The sequence below is a fragment of the Limulus polyphemus genome, unplaced genomic scaffold (genome assembly GCF_000517525.1).
Source record: "Limulus polyphemus unplaced genomic scaffold, Limulus_polyphemus-2.1.2 Scaffold380, whole genome shotgun sequence".
Taxonomy (NCBI): domain Eukaryota; kingdom Metazoa; phylum Arthropoda; class Merostomata; order Xiphosura; family Limulidae; genus Limulus; species Limulus polyphemus.
In genome coordinates, this window is record NW_013665990.1 from 584,672 (window position 1) to 604,684 (window position 20,013).

The 20,013-nt window shown below is 35.6% G+C and overlaps 1 protein-coding gene across 2 annotated transcripts in view; it reads left to right on the forward strand.

Annotated features, from left to right (window-relative positions):
- Nucleotides 1-4,438: 4,438 nt before the first annotated feature.
- Nucleotides 4,439-20,013, forward strand: part of LOC106457842 (fibrillin-1-like) — a 44,075-nt gene continuing 28,500 nt past the window's right edge. For both annotated transcript variants that reach the window (XM_013917293.2, XM_022383887.1), the window contains exon 1: nucleotides 4,439-4,739. In XM_013917293.2, the coding sequence (XP_013772747.2) occupies nucleotides 4,630-4,739 (110 nt within the window). In that variant the 5' untranslated portion in view covers nucleotides 4,439-4,629. The remainder of the gene's footprint in view (nucleotides 4,740-20,013) is intronic.

Genomic DNA, 20,013 nt, shown 5'->3' on the forward strand with positions numbered 1-20,013 from the left:
AACACCATTTCCATTGTTACAGTAAATATCAATTTTGTCCTTTCTTCATTGTTAGCAAATTCATGTGAATGGATAACGATTTCGAGAGTGAATTTGGTTTGGTTTGTTTTGAATTTCGCGAAAAGCTACTCGAAGGCTATCTGCGCTATCCGTTTCTAATTTAGCAATGATAAATAAGAGAGAAGGCAACTAGTCAACACAACCCACCACCAACTCTTGGGCTACTCTTTTACCAACGAATAATGGAATTGACTGTCACATTATAACGCCCCAACGGCAAGAAGGTTGAGTATGTTTGGTGACGAAGATTTTAATCCGCAACCCACTGATTTCGTGTCTAGTGCCCTAACAACCAGACCATCGCAGGCTGAATAATACTATTCCAATTGCAGTATTATATTATTGTATTAGCTGGGTTAAGTCGAGAGTGAGACTTCACTGACTGATTTAGTCTCAATGGAAGTATGTGTGTGTACAACTGAATTGCCACTCTTAAGACAGGTTATCTGAACTGTAACTTACGGCCTTATATTCCTAACCGTCTCTGGTGTTTCCAGTGTCATTGGTTTGGACAATCTAAAGCATCTTGTCGTGGTCCTTTGGCATGTTCTCGTTGTGGTGTCAAAGACCATGACGCCTACGAGTGTCAATCGTACTTTCGATCTTGCCCTAAGTGGGTGGAGGAAAACGAGGTACAGCGCTTAAACAACATTTCTTATCCAGAGGCTTGAAAGTTATTGTCCCCTGCTTCATCTGCTGAAACACATTCCATTGCTATAGTAGAAGTGCAGACAGATCTTTTCATGCCTCCAACAGAATCTTTCTCTCATCATGTTAAGAGTCTTTTGCCCATCATGGTTCGAAGAGTTAACAAGTTCACATCTACTCCTGTCTCTGTCCCCACTATTGTATCCACTGCTCGTGTCCATCTCCTTCGGCCTTGAGGTGTAGAACCATTATTTGGTCACACCCTTAGCCACTGAAGTCTCCTTCTTCCTATAAATTCGGCCTAGTCGTCCCAGGGCAGGTTGCATGGAAGTCGACAGATCTCTTTCTACTAAAGAAAAACGTCGTGGTTGCAAACAGAAGGATTATCCATTCACTTCTACACTACCTACAAAAAAGTGTCCATTTTTATATAGTAGAACTGTCGAGGTTTCCGTGCTAATTTGGATGGCATTAAGGTCTTGATCAATTCTTATCATCCCATGTGTCTCTCCTTACAGGAAACATTCCTGAAACCTGTTGATACTGTCACCTTTCGGCAGTTTTCTTTATACCGAAATGACAGGTCATGTGATGGATGAATTCCCTACTGGTTGACCAGCATGTACCCACCATGTCTGTGCCACTCAGTATACCCTTGGAGGCTGTGGCTATCCATATCTCTGTGGGTTGTACCATAATTGCATGTTCTCTTCACCTGTATTCAGGAGAGACTTATGATCAATCAGACCTTGGATATCTTATTAACCAGCTGGTTAATGCTCATCTTGTTTGGTTCCTTTAATCAAACAACCTCCTCTCGCCTAATTCAATGTGGTTTTCATAGACATCACTCCACTGCGGACCACCTGATTCGTCTCGAAACTTTGAACAGGGAAGCCTTCCTCAAGAGTGAGCATCTTGTTTTTGTTTTCTTTGATCTTGAGAAAGCTTATGGTAGTTTAGTATTTTGTGGGACCTTCATTCATGTGGGTTGCATAACCATTTAGCCATTTTTATTTGTAACATTTTGCTCAACCAAAGTTTTCAATTCGGTATGGGTTCGACCCTGTTCTGATCCTTCACACAGGAACTTGGATTCCCTCAGCACTGTATCTTGAGTGTCACACTTTTCAGTATTAAGATTAATGCTATCACTCAACTTCTTCCTCCTACTGTTATAAACAACCTCTATATCGACGACTCCCACATTTATTGTTGGTCATTGAACATGAGGTTTATTGAGCAGTAGCTTCAGACTGCTCTGACTTGCTTATTGAAGTGAACCACAGCAAACAGTTTCCTCTTCCCTTCCTCTAAAACCGTTTTATTCATTTTGCCGCCAACGAGGTTTACACCTTGATACTGATCTCTGTCTCAGTGGTGTTGTTCTTCCTGTGGTTCCTGAGACGAAGTTCTTGGGGCTTCTGTTTCACTGCAAGCTGACTTTTATTCCTCACATTAAGCAGTTATGTGTCAAGTGTATACATGCACTGAACATCCTCCGTGTCCTTTCTTCCACTTCTTGGGGTGCAGATTGATGTTCTATGTTGAAGCTCTATCGTGCCCTCATAAGTTACAAGCTGGACTACGGGTCTATGGCTTATGGATCTACCAGGGCCTCTGCATTGAAGATATTGGGCCCTGTACATCATCTGGGGCTTTGGCTCTGCACGGGGCTTTTCGCCCTTTGCCACTCCATAATTTGTACACCGAGTTCCACTACCAAGCTTCGATCCTTACCACACCATCCCACTTGGGATAGAGTCTTCCTTCCTCAGTGGGCTTTGCTCTTTCAGAATTCGCAGTCAGCTATTCTTCTATTTGGCCTTCATAGCCAGGCACAGTTGGCTAAATTGGGTCTGTAATTGGATGATGTTGCTGAATATGATGACCAGACCATTCCTTCATGTTTCATTACTACTCCCACCTGTGACCTTTATTTGAGTCATCTGAGGAAGGTGGATACTCCTGCTTGGAAATATCGTCTTCTTTTTGTTGAACATATTTCAAAACATTCTACTGTTCCCGTTTCAATGAATGGTTCGAAATCAGGTAACTCTGTGGGCACTGCCAAGGTTTTATTGTGGCTCAGTGGTTGTTCACAGGATCCCCTCTACAGTTTCTGTGTTCACTGTTGAGTTCTATGCCATTTCTCTTGCCTTGGATCACACAGAAGCTAAATAATACATTAACTGTACTATTTACACTGACTTTCTTAGCTCTGCCCACCAGTGGCACAGTGGTATGTCTGTGGATTTACAATGCTAGTTTCGATACTTGTGGTGACCAGAGCACAGAAAGCTTATTGTGTAGCTTTGTGCTTAATTTCAAACAAACAAAACTCTTAGTTCTCTACTGGCCTTAGAATCGCTTAAAGCAAGTTTTCACACTGTTCTCTTGGACATTCAGAAGCGACTGGCCCGTTGTTCTCTGTCATATGTGTCTATACAGTTTTTCTGGATACCTGTTGGTATTCGCGAGAACGAGCTTGCAGACATCATAGCTAAGTCCGTCTGCTCTGGCACTGTTACAGCCATGCCTGTCCCATATATGGACTTTGGTTCTGTGATCAAAGCACGGCTTTGAGTCAGTTGGCAGTCAATTTGGGGTGACCCATTTCATAACAAGTTTTTCCAGATCAAACTTACGGTTGTTCTTTGGCCATCTAGTTTCCGTAAGGATCAGCGGAAGGAAGTTGTATTGGCTAGGCTATGCATTGGTCACAATTTTTAACTCATCGTTTTTTTTATGTGATACTGATCCGCCAATGTGTGCCCCTTGTGACACTCAGATCACAATTGCCCACGTTTTATTTTCGTATCGTCGTAACGAATGTGAGCGGTGGCACCATTTTAGACATGTCTTTTCAAAGGGTTTACCCCTGACGTTGGACGGTGTTATTGAAGACAGTGACACTGTCCAGTTTGATAGTGTTTTTAGCTTTTTACGGGCCATTAAACTTTTTAAATCTATTTGAGCTTTACTTCCTGGTTTTTGGACATTGTTTAGCTTGTAACTTGATTTCGTTTTACTTTGTATAGAGATTCAATTTTTGTTTTATTTTGATATCGGTTGTTTGGCCCAGATAGCCACGTTGCTTTGCGCCAATAAACCCCCAGAATCAAACAACCAGCTTACTGGTTTCGCCTGTGATGAATATTATCTCCATCAGCCATTGATAGAATTGTCTTTGTTTTTTCAATATTCACTTGATACTTGTTTTAAGTAAAGTTATTGTTAAATGTTAATTTCGATCTAATTAGTGACTGGTCAAGGATGTATTTAAATTTACAGTATGTATGTGTGTGTATATATATGAGAATATGAGTATAGTGCACACTTCTTTCATTATACCTAAGGATTTCCTCTTGCTTATTAATTACAATTCAAGTACTGCTTTAAACGTTTTATTCTGCATTATACGCAAATTGAATAAAAAATCTAATCTATATTCAGGGTAGAACAGTACGTGTGGAAGTTTTCAATCACAAACACAGGAGAAAAAATAGTAATTTATTTCTTATAACAAATATACGGAAAGTTTATAACATTTATATGGAGAAACAACTAAGTCACTGGGTTTACATTACACGTTTCGTTCTGCTTTCTGTTTGTCGTTCATCGTTTGCACACATCGATATCACCCACCAACAGAGGGCAGTCTTCATCGTTTTGAGCAACAAATAGAGGTTTTTCGTTGAATCATACCTCCCACTAACATCAGTTTCTGACTGTTTACTAGTGGGTAGGAACACAGCTCTTGCTGTAATTGTTTTGTCTCATCTGATGGCTCGTTGAAACCTCGGCGTGAAACAGAAACTTCGTGTTTGTTCATCTTGATCCGAGGTAAGGAACTTTGTGTGTGACAGCGTGCGGAGGCTGTCTTTCATTTACGAAGACTGCTAAGTGTTTCACAGGCAAATGAAGTTAACATCGGTATTTAGTGTGGTGGTCCAACTGAGCTTGTGGTTAGACACCATACTAGTTTGGGGTAATGGGAGATACGGAGGAGGTGTCCCAAAAATTAGAGGGTAAGTAAAATGTTCTTGAAGAAGGAGATTATAACTTACAAGTATATGATGATCTTAACACGATAGTTTGTTTTCCATTAGACTTCATCAGTTTTTTGTCTTATATGAAAATTATAATTAATATTTACAAAGCAGTTCTTTCCTCTAAGAAGATTGAATGCATTTAATCCAGTATGCATGTATTTTAGTACATTTTTAATGTTTATGATACTAAAGTATAATCGTCTAGGCATTTTCTGTTTCCAGTAAATACTACATTATCATTATTTTTGTAGCAAAGAAATAAATTAAGTATATGCTTTAAAAATTTTCAAATTTTATTTAGCATTTAGCTTTATCCAAATCTGAACCATATTAATTCTGACTTTTAGTTTTATTTTACTGTTGACTTTGAACAAACCTACTAAAAAGATAAAATAATGTAATTTCGCTTCTAGATGTTCAGAGCTATAAAAGGCGAAAATAACAGGTATAAACTATAATTCTGAAGAGACAGAATATTATATATCTGTAAAGAAAACATATAAAAAGAGCATGAAAATGCCACAACATATATACTTAATAATATGAGTAAAGTATATCAACCATTCCAATTAATTAAATTAGTAGATTAGGATTAGTAGATTGTATGTTGTTAAGCGCAAAGCTACACGATGGGCTATCTGTGCTGTGCCTACAACAAGTATCGAAACCCTGTTTTTAGCGGTGTGAGCCCTCAGACTAGCCGCTGAGCCACTGGGGGGCTAAACCATTGTTGCCTGTGTTCGTGACAAGGTACGCTTAATACAGGCATAAGACAAGACTTTGAATAATAAATAAAACCAACCAAACTCCTGTTGTTAATAATCGTTTTTTTTTTCATAAAAATGAGATATTTACATTTAAAAACATTGTTTGCCAAATTAATTTCTTTAATTTTTTCTTTGAACAGGAACATATTGTCGTTTAAATATACTAAGTTATGATAAATATTATTTTTTAACAAAAGACGTTCACAATGTTCTTGAATGGGTTTAAAAAGCAAATGTTCATCAGTGTGAATTGCCGGAGTTGTATTAATTGTTTTTTATTATTCTGCTGTTGTTATAGCATGATAAATTATACACTTACCGTTAAAAACAGTTCGATGTGTTTAAGAGAACAGGCTTGCTGAGAAGTAAAACTTGATAATTTATTATACTCTGAACGTTCTACATTTGTTTCTGCAACATATTTGGCGTTTTGGAATGTTTTTCACAAAATTTTGAAGTGACAGGCTAGAGGGAAAGCAGCTATGAACACCACCATCACCAACTTTTGGGTTACTCTTTATCAACGAAAAATGGGATTGAACGTCACTTCATAAAGCTCCCATGTCTGAAAGGGCGAACACGTTCGGTGAGGGGATTCGAACCCACGACTCACAGATTGCGAGGCGAGCGCCCTAACGATTAAGCCACACAATACTTTCTTGTGAATTATTTACCAAACAATATTTCCTATGTCTGATGCGATTTGTTAAAATGCTATTTCCGCGGGTATAAAAAGCAAGTAATTTTACATATTGTTTTCAACTAAGCTCGCCCTCACTGCGGCACAATAGTTATACACGGAGCTGAAACTGTCTCGTCAACTCATTGAACACTGGGTCAATAAACTCACGTCCTACAATTTCAAAATTTTCAACAATCAAACTGATCTTTTATTATGCTGGTTATTGTACTCTTGAACTGATTTGATGCTATACGTTATAAATATATTCCGTTTTTATCAGCACAATAAGCAATCTGTTTTCTGTTCACTGTGGGGAATTGAGCCCTGGATTTTGGCGTTGTAAATCTGTGAACTTATTGTTGACCAACCGGTAGACAATATATTTCAGAAGCGTAGGAACACCCCAGACTACTACATCTATCGACCAATACGAAAACTAATTATTACAACAGAAAGAAATCGGCCAATATATCACAAAATAACGTATTATATTGTAAACTTGTTAATACGAAAAAATAAATATTAATAACAGTATATCCTTTTGTTGTCGTTTTTTAAGCTAGAAATGTTTGAAAAAATTTCAGTGCCAGTTATAGTTATTTCTTATATTATTTTACATTGAAAAATATTTCATGTATTTATTTACTTTATACTCTTTTAACAAGTTCAGTTATTTGACCAAAACGTCGCGTCTCAAAGTAATTGTTGAACAAAAAGACAACTTAACCTTTTTCAACTACACTTGAGTTGCTAAATTTATTCAATTACTTATAATAAAAAATATACTATGTGCCCAATATTAATTGTGTTGTTGTTGTTTAAATTTCAATTCAGTTTATTGTGTAATTTACTAAATTAAATGATACTTTTCTTACAAATTTTGTGAATTAAATGTACCTCACATTTTTGTGCTTTGCAAATTTATGTTAACTTAGATAAGCTTTAATTGTTTTGGTATAAAACTCACAGAAAAACCAGATTACACTTTGTTTTTATCTTTAGAAGCTACATCATGTAATGTTTTAATGTTCGAACAGTAAAGTGTTTTTCTTGCTGCACGTTCAGAGTTCCTAAGGTACCAAACCTTGAAAATGTAAACGTATTTAAATAGGTCATCCGTCATGTTTAGAAATCCCACTCCAGTTGTATACACTCTTTCTTACTTTCACTTTTCTCACCCCACTAATAAAATAGAGTGAACGTAAAACATGACTTGCTTAGCGCATGCAGGAAAAAAAATCAGAGTATCATAAAGGTTTTAGGTACCGTGGGATAGTCCAACTCTAAGAAGTGGTTTCGACCTGACATATAAAGTTCACCCTGATCGATGCAGGGGCCAAGATCGTCATCGTGAAGACGGATTAAATGAAAGAGGGGGTGTTGAAAATAAGTCAGGCTGTAATTAGAGCAACAAGGACTTGTCTTTTATGGCAAGAGTGTGTGTCCCAACCGGAAACTATTTTCTATTTTTCTGTTTCGTATCAAGTTAAAGTATCACTAACCGAAGACAGACTAAGTGTTTTTGTCGTTGTATTTTTACAATGTTTAAAACTTTTTCTTTTAAAAAAATTAAGGACATAGTATGAAATGATTAACTTTTCAGACATATAGAGATCGTTCTTATTTTTTCGGTTATATTTAATTACCCTCCTCATGAATTTAAAGCATCATTTGCAATGTTTGTTCATGGATCTTACAATATTAAGTACAGAAAATGAAATTCATATTCATGGTTCATATTCATATTCATAACAATTAGAAATATTCAGAAATTACAAATGATTAAGTATAAAGCAAAAAACGAATAAACACCTGGACGATTTCCAAAGATTGTTTTGTAGCAGTTCAATTATGCAATATTGTGTGAAAAGCGAACTTTTACAGCTGAAGGATAATTAGGAAACCTTTTTCTCAGTTCTCATGAAACAGGTATAATCGTCTAGACATATTTAGTTAAACTACTATGGCATAATAGTATTCATATAAAAACATTTTAAATTGAAGTCCTGTAATTCATATACTAATCTAGGATGAAACATTCGTTAAACAGATTATCTATGTTACTACTTATATGTGTGGTTACGTAATAAAAAGTACTGGCACATTAGTTTCACAATATTTTATTTTTGTTTTAAAGTATTACTAAAAATCATATTGTATGATTTTTGGTATTTAAATGCTGTCACTATTTAACAGCCAATGTTGTGGTGAGCACAACACAAATAGCACATTGTGTAGCTTTGCGCTTAACAACAAAAAAAAACAACAAAAAACAGCCAGTGTCATAACATTAATAATTGATTGGGTAAAAAAACAAGTATTATATGCCCTGATTAATGATATTTTTTATATTTATTAATTATGTTAAATACATTTCCTATCTTCAGAAAATGCGGGTCATTTAAATACGCAATTTTAGGATCTTATAAATGTTTTAACGAAATGTTTCGGTCATCCTATTACTGGCACTTCGCAGCTGTTTTTTTTTCATACATTTTAAACTGACTTTTACGTCGCATATTAACTGAAATAGGCGCATTTCTAAGTGAAATATGTCATGAAATGTAAAGTTTCGAAACAAATGAAAATATGAATGGTTTTGCGAACAGACAAATTTCAAATAAAATAAAAAATGCGGTTGATATTTAACATAATCAAATACTCATAAATCATAAAGTCAGTGAAACGACTTGGCTATCTTTCATATCAAATATTCATATACGACAACATAACCATTACTTATTATTATTGATTTGTAGGAAGTTAACGTCACGTGCTCCCCGTTTAAGAACGTGCGCTTTATATAAGAGTAATAAATCGTTGATAAAATGACCTCACACCATTACCACGGTATCTAAGTTATATACTTTTTATAACCACCACTTAGGAAAGTGTTTTCATATAAAATAAAATTTAAATTGTAATTTAATATTCTAAAATTTTGACGTTGCTTTTACGGTCTCGGGAAAAACAGTAGACTTGTATGGTAAAAAAAAAAAGTGGTCAGTGTTACAAATCAGAAATATATGTGTCGCCTGGAAACGTGCGTTTTCAACTGTTTATACGTAGTTAAAATGAGAACACTTTCTGCAGTAAACAAAATATAAAAAAATAGCGTGAGGTCATTATCGATACATAGATGTAGGACACCGCGCGACCAAAAGAGATCGACCTTGTTTCCTCTGAACTTCGAACCTGTCCCCTTTAATTAATTAACATTTTCTGCTCTACACATGCTTATGTGCTTTTTTATTTGTTTTATGAGAAAATTAAAATATGGCATGTCATATAAAATGTTCTCATAAAATTGAAAACTAATGTCCCATTAACTAACCGATGCCATACATAAACTCACTGTCATCTGATTTCCGCATTCTTGATATTTGACCATAAATAAATGAGGTCATTCAAAGCCTCCTCCCCACCCTGTTAAAACATCAGATTCCTTCCCCATCATTCTCCCCTATTTGTTCAGAGGACCCTTCATTCCCGTTCTTGTGCAATTTTAAGTTATAATAACCATGGCGCCATGGCTGGCAAGGGCCCTTGGCGAGTTTTTGGACAACATTCTGATAGCAGTGTGTCTCGCAATATTTATATTATTTTCAAAGCAGGATGAATGATACTGTGATTTGGTCACATCTGGTGCTCGTTAGGCTGGCCCTGTTGTCGAAACTGGGTGAAAAAGTAGTTCTCACATAACAGTCGGTGTCGGTACACTATCCTCTTATAGAACTGGCTTATGTCATCGTCTAAAAGTCATGTTACATGTTAACAGGAATAGAAATAAAAATAATTTAAACATCACATTTTGTTTCAAGGAATTTATTTTTTATTTTTTGCAAAGAAATAAAGAGAGATCATGTATACCCTAATTTTATACTTTAAATATAACTACTAACTTTACTGACTGCTTAATTTATTCAACAAAATCACAGTAAATTGCATCATATTTTATGCTGTTGATTGTTGTTTGCTACATCGTTGATTTCACTCGAAATTTTTTAATGCTGACCAGATCATATGTCAGAATTTTCCAAAAAGCTAAATGTTAACTTTGATTTACTATACATCTTTTTTTCAACGACAATACTTCCAAGAAGAGAGTAAAATGTGCAGAACTGAAATAACGCATTAGTTTTTGGAGTCTCAGGTGAAATTTATAAATGAAAAACGTATAACAAACAGCTATTAATAATATTAGCATGCATACAGTAACTGATACCTAAGGGAAAAAAGAAATTCTTATTGCTTTTTTAATTCACATCTACCTACTCGATTAATAATACCGATAGTTTAGTGTTTTGGACATTTTTGTCATGTGTCTTCAGTTCACTAACTGGTCTTCAGAAAAGGTGATGAAACTACAGCTTAAATTATACTCACGAAAATATATTTTCATACACGTACAGAAGTTGGGTACGTTATACTAAAAATGATTTTGAATATGCAAATAAGCAAAAAACGTGACAACCACAGCCGATATAAAGACGTGATGGAACAGAATATATCAGAACTACATTTTAACATTATTTTGCGGATCGTAGGGAGTGATGCCACCGAAAATTGATTGCTTTTGAGAAGGACATCTAACAACATTTTCCGGTAAAATATATTCATACACTCAAGTCATAAAGATATGTTCAGATTGAAGATTTATAATTTCCAAAACGAGATATTCCTCGTACTTAATAGCATTAGAAACCAAAATAATATGAGTCATCTTGGGGACCTAGAACTATCCAGAAAAAAACCTGCAACAAGTCGTATCCCAGCTGTGGTAAATAAAATGCGGCGTTTTGTTACAGATGAAAATACCTGAATATAAAGATCAGTAGCAAATGTCGACCAAATGCTCCAGGCAACAGCATGCAATATAATCAATAAGGATCTACGTCTAGCAAGACGACCCAAATGATGTGTACAAGTTGCTTTCGAAACTTATCTATTCAATAATCGCATACATCAAGCAGCTGGAGAATGAAATGATAATTTATGGTATTCCATACAAGTCAAATCGTCGGACGCAGTGCCTGTGTAATTTATTTGTGATAGGGCTGTTGCAACGGGACCTTAAAAACCATTGTCCTCATAAACTATGTGGTTTATGCAAAGCTCACTTTCACAATGAGGAGGTGTGTTTTGCACATGACATTCTTACAACTGAGACTTTTGGAATGAAAAGAACGCTACAGGGCTATTGTCAAGATGCACGGTCGTCAGATTTTGCATTATTGGGCGTGGCGACATGAACTATAACAACGTGGTGAGGCTCTAAATCGTTTTGATGTAACATACTAAACTTCTGTATATGTGTAGCGTAGTACAGCAGTTCCTCGACGAATTAATTTGACATTTGTCACGTCACATAAAGATTCCTATGCAAGTATAGATACAGGAAGTATCGCTAAACACTTCGAAACGGTATTAAACTCTGTCTAGTACACTTGTTTGTAAGGAAAAAGAGATCCCCTAACATATATCATGAAAAGAAAGAGCTTAGCTATTTCTTGTTTTTCTACAAGTACTTTTTATGGAAGCCTTAGCTGCTTTTACAATTTCACGACCGGCTTCTGAACTCAAATAATACTTTTGTTTTGTTTTGAATTCACGAACATGAAACTAGTGAAAGGCAAACTACAAATTTGAGTTAACTTGTATATAAAATTATAAGTACATTACTGAGTCTCTTCATATATTTGTAGCGGCGCCAACTGACAAACTGAATCTTTTCCGTTCTCTTTTATTAATCATTCATAATAAATGTGCTTCTGGGTTGAAATTTAACTGTTTGTCGATATTCTGTATGGTTTATTAGGTGAGTTTTTTACAGAGTTTGTTTCAAAACCCAATTTTCTAGCAAATGACATTCAATCTAATGAGATTCATTTGTGTTAAAATTAGTTTTATACTTAAATTTTTATTCCATTATCAATATCATTTTTTACCGTATTTGTATTTGGCTTGTACCCCATCTAGTTACAGTTGCTCTTATTGAAATTATTCATGATTGTCAAGCTAAAAAAATAATCAAACGATAATTTACGATCCTAAAATGGTTAGAGCAAAATGCACAACGACAATGCTATATATGGCCAAGTTTTATGTCTAAAAATTGACGGTAGGCAAGTATAAACATTTAAAACTACTTGAGCTGGAGCTGGAAAATATTTTAGTAAGTATCCTAGGTTTCTCAGCACTTCAACACCCAGTAATTATCTAAAAGCTAATGTAGTTTTGGAGTGGTTGAGGACAGACAGATTTACTACATTCGCTTTACCATTGACACCAATACTGTTTGGAGAATCAAACTGAGAGCTTTAACTCTGTGTGGTATTCGTTGAACTACTTGAAAATGACTTGTTGTTTTATTCGTAAATACCATGCTCGAACAAATGCACATTGGAATGTGCATTTTCCGAGTGTTATATCACTAGCGTGTTGTATCAAAAAAGTAGAAAAAGTGAGCTTTCGAAACGCTTGACACAAAGGAATTCTTCTTAAACTGGGCTTCAAGCAGAACTTTCACTTATAAGGAAAAGAATAAAGTAAACCGTCAAAGTGAAACCATGATCTTTGGTCTCTGTTTTACAAACGTTAGTGATTCAGTCATATGTCTGTTTGGTTGTGATATTTTGTTGTCATCTGGTATCATCGGCATCAAGTTGTATATATATTGATGCTATGTTCTTCTCTGTACGGTAGGCGTAACCAGCTTTTAATACAAGTTAATATTAATCTCCAGCCATTATTAAAGTTTTTCTTCATTACCCATTCAAGCCGTATAAGTTTAACATAACAGCAAATTTACAACGTTTAGACAAGGTTTTATCATCATCAGGTACCTGTAAGTTACTTGTGCCTGATGATGACAAAACCTTGTCGAAACGTTGTACATTTGCGGCGCATGTTGCAAATATTATATATACATTTTACAATTAGTTTACGGCGCACGTTGTAAATATTATATATAGATTTTACAATTAGCTTACAGCGCACGTTGTAAATATTATATATACATTTTACAATTAGTTTACGGCGCACGTTGTAAATATTATATATAGATTTTACAATTAGTTTTACGTTAGCAATGAATATAATACAACTAATCCCGACTGTATAATGAAGGTAATATAGTCAAGTTTATGACGGGAATTATCATACTGAATAACGAACAAACTGATAATGCACATTAATATACACTCAAGTTGAGTTTACAACTTTGATCTCACTCTTCACACAAAGGAATTCTTCTGGAATTTTAACATACGACCAGTGTAACCTCTCATTATGCTAAGTCGTAAAATATGTTTAGGCCTATAGCTCTTCATTTCAAAATGCTTCTTCTCACGCGTAAAAATTGAAGGAAGTGTCTGAGATGTTTGCTTTCATATCAAAGTTAATATTCACAACATTAAACACGTTCTGTCATAGTAAGATAATTATGAGTTAGATTTAAGTTGGCAAATCAGATAAACAAACGTACACCTGGTACTGTAAACGCACGTGCAAGACAGCGCCAAACTAGTTCTTTCACCTTCGGCTAAGACTGAGTTATTTCGCTGTATGTAAAACTAATTTAGCACATGGGCAATTTTTGAATCATAAAAGGAAAATGTGAAACCTTCTCACCTTTCCTGACGGCGGAAATGCAGGAGATCGACAAAATTCCAAAACAGATATACAAAAGTTGCGACTTAGCGCGTTCTTTCGTCTCGAGAACCATTTGTCCCAAGTCAGACGTAGCACGTGCTTGCAGACACCCGTCAGCACGCGTTCTAACTGCTTGTCGAGATGCTTGGAAAGACCTGAAATACGCGCGCACAAGGTTGGACACCCGCAAGCAACACAAAAATTATATCGCTATTGTTTACGTAGGTAGCTTAGCGTAATGCTAAACATACCAATAGAGGGCGCTTCTGAATATTGGACCCCCAGGCTAGCGTTTAAAACAAAACTACACTCAACACAAAGGGAGAACGTAATACCAGCCTAATGGAATGATAAGATTTATTTTGAGTTGACACCTTACAAGGTTTTTTACTTTATGAGTCAGGAACAACTTTTGATAACTAACCACACAGAAAGAATAAGGTTATTCCTAACTTATACTACATGACTAAAGTCAATCATTGTTTTCTTTCTACATATATGGGGGGATTCAGACATTCAAGGTAGTGATTAAATGTTATCCTCAGGTGGTAGACATCTTCTATTTTTTATAGATAAGGTCGGCTATGGCTGCTTCCTTTTACTTCTTACAGTTTATTTTATGTGCGAAAGTCTGTAGAAAATTAGAAAATTTATCTGGAAATGGAGGGCCGTGTGTGATTGATTGAAAGTGACCTCTCAACAAATAGTAAATATATATTTATATATTGATTATTATATTTACTTAAATAAAAATTTGCTGCTTTTTAAAGGAATCATAAGTTCGAGACAGCTGGCATGGCCTGTTGGTTCGGTAGCTCGACTCGCAATCTGAGGGTCGCGGGTTCGAATTCCCGTCACCGAACATTCTCGCCCCTTCAGCTGTGAGAACGTTATAATGTAACGGTTAATCCCACTATTCGTTGGTAAAAGAGTAGCTTAAGAGTTGGCGGTGGGTTGTGATGACTAGCTGCCTTCCCTCTAGTCTTACACTGCTAAATTAGGGACGACTAGCGCAAATAGCCCTTGTGTAGCTTTGCGCGAAATTCAAAACAAACAAACAAAGAATAAAAATGTAAATAAACAGATTCCGGCTTTCACAAGTTGATTAATGTTACTTATCTACTTTATCATTAATGAATTAGGGAGTGAATACTATATTCCGGTGGTCGAATATTCACTTCTTCCAACGAATCCCGACACCCTATTTCAGTCTAGTGTTGATGGCGTACTTTCACGGACGTCCGAGTGGAGGCAGCAGTAAGTTCAACCGACTTCAAATCTACAATCGTAAGTTCAACCGACTTCAAATCTACAACCCAGGCTTCGATTCGCAGCGGTGCAGATATTCCATTTTCTAAATTAGCGCAAAACTTCACAGTTGGTTTTTTTCTCTGTTAGTTTCTTATTGTTCAGAAACCAACTAACAATTCGTGACTCGAGACAACCAGTCTATTTCTTATTATAATAGTTTCCACCCCTCAAAGTGATCAAACGGAAATTTGGTGTGGGTGGAGGAGGGGGGAAATGCACACCTTTTAAGTTTAATTGCCCCGATCTTTTGTATTTTACCGACACGCGCACGTTACACAAAGTCTAGCTATCAAATCAGTTGCCGGAGAAACGGCCTAGGAAAAACAAATATGAAGCCTAATCTACAATTGGGATCACCTCTTGTGACTGAGTTGAGTGGAGAGGATGATTTATTTACTTATTACTTACATGTTATACTGGTCCTTCTAATGTGAGTTTAAATACATTCAAGCGTTTAGGCTTACCATTCTCTATTTTCCTTATTATAAACTTTACTGTTGAAAACAGAAATCGAGATTATTTTTTCTTACTCTTGATATTTATAGAAATAATGTTTCAATCTTTCGCAAATCTTCCGTGACAGCGAGTAATTGATAACAAATTACCGTCGCTTAAAAAGTTGTTTGTTTTTCTATTAATTTGCCAATCACTCGTCAGATGGCGAGACTATCAATATCTTATGATGCTTGACGGGTGCCAGGTTTCATATTTTTTTTCCGCTTCTACATGCCCCACAGTGGCAGAGCGGTATGTTTGCAGATTTACAACGCTAGATACCGGGTTTAGATACCCGTGGTGGGCAGAGCATAGATAGCCCATTGTGTAGCTTTATGCTTAACTTCAAACAAGCAAACCGCTTGAACAAAGTGTTTTTTTTTATGTGTGTATTGTAAGTGTAACGTGGTAAAATCTTGTAATATAAAAATATGCAGTTAGTTAAGAATAAGCGCTTATCAGAATATAGCACATGGTGTAAACATCTATTAAGTTAAATATTATATTACACGTTACAGCTTTTACAGATTTGTTATTACAACACGTACGACGTTTCGATCACTGTACAGTTGTTTTGTATAATAAATGTTTGTTGTTAGCTTTTGTGGTTACCCGTTTGTCCGCTAGGCGTACTTACTCATTGTCAGTTGTTTACTAAGATGTTTTACAAACAGATGAACTGAACATTGCCACCCTAATCAACCAGTTGTCTGTTTGTAGTTAAGCGCAAACCACTGAAGGGGGGGGGACGAATCATCAACCAGAAGAGTGGATCTTTGTTGTTTAACCTGTTTATTTCTAGCATGGTTACACAGTTTATTTATTGATTTTTTTATAATGTATCCTGTGTCTACCGCGTGGATTTATTTCTAGTGTTATAATCCCTCGAGTTTATCGCTTTGCTACAGAGATACAATATATGAGAAATAAATTTCAATCTATTATTGACATGTTGTTCTAGGAAACTCTGAAGAATCAAAACGTAATAGTTATCAAAAGTAAGAAACTCAGCGGTAAACTTGGGAGCTTATAACGCTAAAAATTGGGGTTCGATACTCGCGGGAGCACAGAACAGATAACCCATTGTTTATTTAGTGCTTACATACACATCAAAGGAGAGATCTATATAGTGGTCTTACCATACTCTTCTTGTTAAAATAGTGAAATAAAATATAACATTTTCTGAAAACGTGTTTCGAAATTCATACAACATAGATTTCTTACCTCTCAAAATGTTTTAATGAAATTAAAATTTGTAATTAAATAAACTTAAAAATGAGTTGTTTATATTACCACAATAAGCAATTTAAATTTATAGATGTCGTCGGTTGTTGTCTTATTAAATTTTACTTAAATGTAAAAAAAAGTAGAAAATGTTTATCAGAAGTGTTTGTTTATTTGTTTTTGAATTTCGCGCAAAGCTACACGAGGGCTATCTCCGCTAGCCGTCCCTAATTTAGCATTGTAAGACTAGAGGGAGGGCAGCTAGTCATCACCACCCACCGCCAACTCTTGGGCTACACTTTTACCAACGAATAGTGGGATTGGCCGTCACATTATAACGCCCCCACGGCTGAAAGTGCGAGCATGTTTGGTGTGACCGGGCCAGTTTTATGTACAATAACGTCAAAACTCACTGTTTATGAGTTTTGACACTTCAGATCATTTTGTGGAAAACGTTATCGTATAGAACGCCACCTGGAACTCTAACATTATGGATCGTTATTAATTTCAGATTTATAGATTTGATATATTGTCAAATGCGATATATTCATTTTTACAGTCACTTTAATTTAAATCTGAGCTTTTATGTAAATCATTAACGACTAAGAATCTCAAGTGACAAGAAAAAACAAAAGAGAATCGTGGGCCCCCAGTGGTACAGCGGTATGTCTGCAGACTTACAACGCTAGAAACCGGGTTTCGATACACGTGGTGGGGAGAGCACAGATAGTCCATTGTTTAGCTTTGTGCTTAACTTCAAACAAACGAACAGAATCGTGGTGATGATGGATTCCAGATGATACTTTAACTGTTATTATTTTATTTTTAACAAAAGCGACTGTCCTATGTTGATTGTGAATAAGCGAAACTGGATATGCTCAGGAGAGATTTTGGTAATTTCTTAGCTGGAACAACTACCATTATCACCCTTCCAAAACTAGAATAGAAATTATCTTTATTCTGGTGTGTTCAGGTTATTTTCATGTCGGTATTCTGCTTGTAGTTATGAAATCCTGGTTAACCGGATGTCGAAAGGTCGTAAACATGTGTTAATCATTTTGGTTTACATAGATATAGTTCATTGTCAAGCTTTGAACTAAGCTAAACAATGGAATATCTGTGCTCTGTTCACCGGGTGGGGGGATCGAACCCCAGATTTATGCATTGTAAGCCCTGAAACTCACAAATGATCCAATGGGCGGCCGTTCCAACACAGGCTGCAACTTATAGTTTACAAACATAAAAAAGTAATTTTCCGACAACATCTTACCTTCTTATCCAATATTTACTAAATTTGAAATATCTGGTGTTTAGTTCTTCTAAAAAAGAAAAGAAACAACGTAATAAAACCCGAAATAAAATGATTCAGGGAGAAAATTTAGTACTGGTGTTTGTAACTTGAATGGCCCAATCGGCCATGTCAATAACCCTTAGGGTCAGGCCTATCCACCCCTAATTTAGATCTACTGACCAGAGTGAAAGCAACCAGTTAACAACATCCACCCTGTACGTGGCTATTCTTAACCAATTAGTTTGTAAAGTCCATTGTGAATCTTTGAACAATGGTATATCTGCACTCTGTCCACCTCGGGGAATTGAACCCCATATTTGAGTATTGTAAGTCCCAAAAACTCATCACTGACCTAATTGGAATAGTTCCTTACGTGAAAACGAGTTATTTATAATTAACTATATTCCCCCCCCCCCAACAACTCGATTGTTTTCGTTTTAATTTGCAAATCGCTCGACAGATGGCGGGGTTATCAGTTTTTAATGATGATCAACAGGTGCTGTGTTTCATATTATTTTGCACTTCACCAAATAGTAAGTTTGTTTCATGTGTGTATCATGGTAAAAATATGTACAGATTTAAGAATGAGTGATTATTATAGTACAATATATGGTGTATATGGTGATTAGGTTAGATCTTAAATCTCGCGTAACTTTATTTACATAATTACCTCATCACTTATTTACATTATAACCGAAAACAACAACAACAAAAACACAACGATTAACATAAAGTTATTATTTGATTTATCCAGCCATGGCTGACCAGAGACAACTTAAAGATGGACGACTGATTTCACAAGAATGTTGTCCGTTATTTTCAGTATTCTCACGCAAAGGTTTGGTTATTCGGCTTAGCCGTTCCTGATAGAACAAAAGGAAGGCAGTTAGTGAACAGCACACACCGCCAACTGTTATGCTACTTTCGTCTGACTTAATAGTGGGTTTTGTCGTTAGTCGTATAGCGTTCATCCATGTCTCCAAAGAACGGAGCGCGTTCTTGCGGCAACAGACCTCACAAACTCTAAAGCTTCGTTGTCAGACATTTGGTCGTCCGTAGAAAATGACAAATAACATAGTTTGTGAGTCTAGTAAGAGTGTTGACTAAAACAAAACGAAGAACTATAATTAACAACCAAACTGTTCAATAACATCAGGGATAAAAAATACAAACACTCCGAATGAAAAAAAACAACAAAACGGAATCGTGGTGATGATGGATTCCAGATGATACTTTAACTATTATTATTTTATTATTAACAAAAGCGACTGTCCTATGTTGACAGTGACTAAGCGAAGTTGGATATGGTCAGGAGAGATTTTGGTACCTGATGATGACAAAACCTTGTCGAAACGTTGTACATTTGTAAGCTAATTGTAAAATGTATATATAATAGACGCACGTTGTAAATAAATATTATATATACATTTTACAATTAGATTACAGCGCACGTTGGTAAGCTAATTGTAAAATGTATATATAATATTTACAACGTGCAATGTAAGCTAATTGTAAAATGTATATATAATATTTACAACGTGCGCCGTAATCTAATTGTAAAATCCATATATAATATTTACAACGTGCGCTGTAAGCTAATTGTAAAATCTATATATAATATTTACAACGTGCGCTCGTAATCTAATTGTAAAATGTATATATAATATTTACAACGTGCGCCGTAATCTAATTGTAAAATCCATATATAATATTTACAACGTGCGCTGTAAGCTAATTGTAAAATCTATATATAATATTTACAACGTGCGCTGTAAGCTAATTGTAAAATCTATATATAATATTTACAACGTGCGTCGTAATCTAATT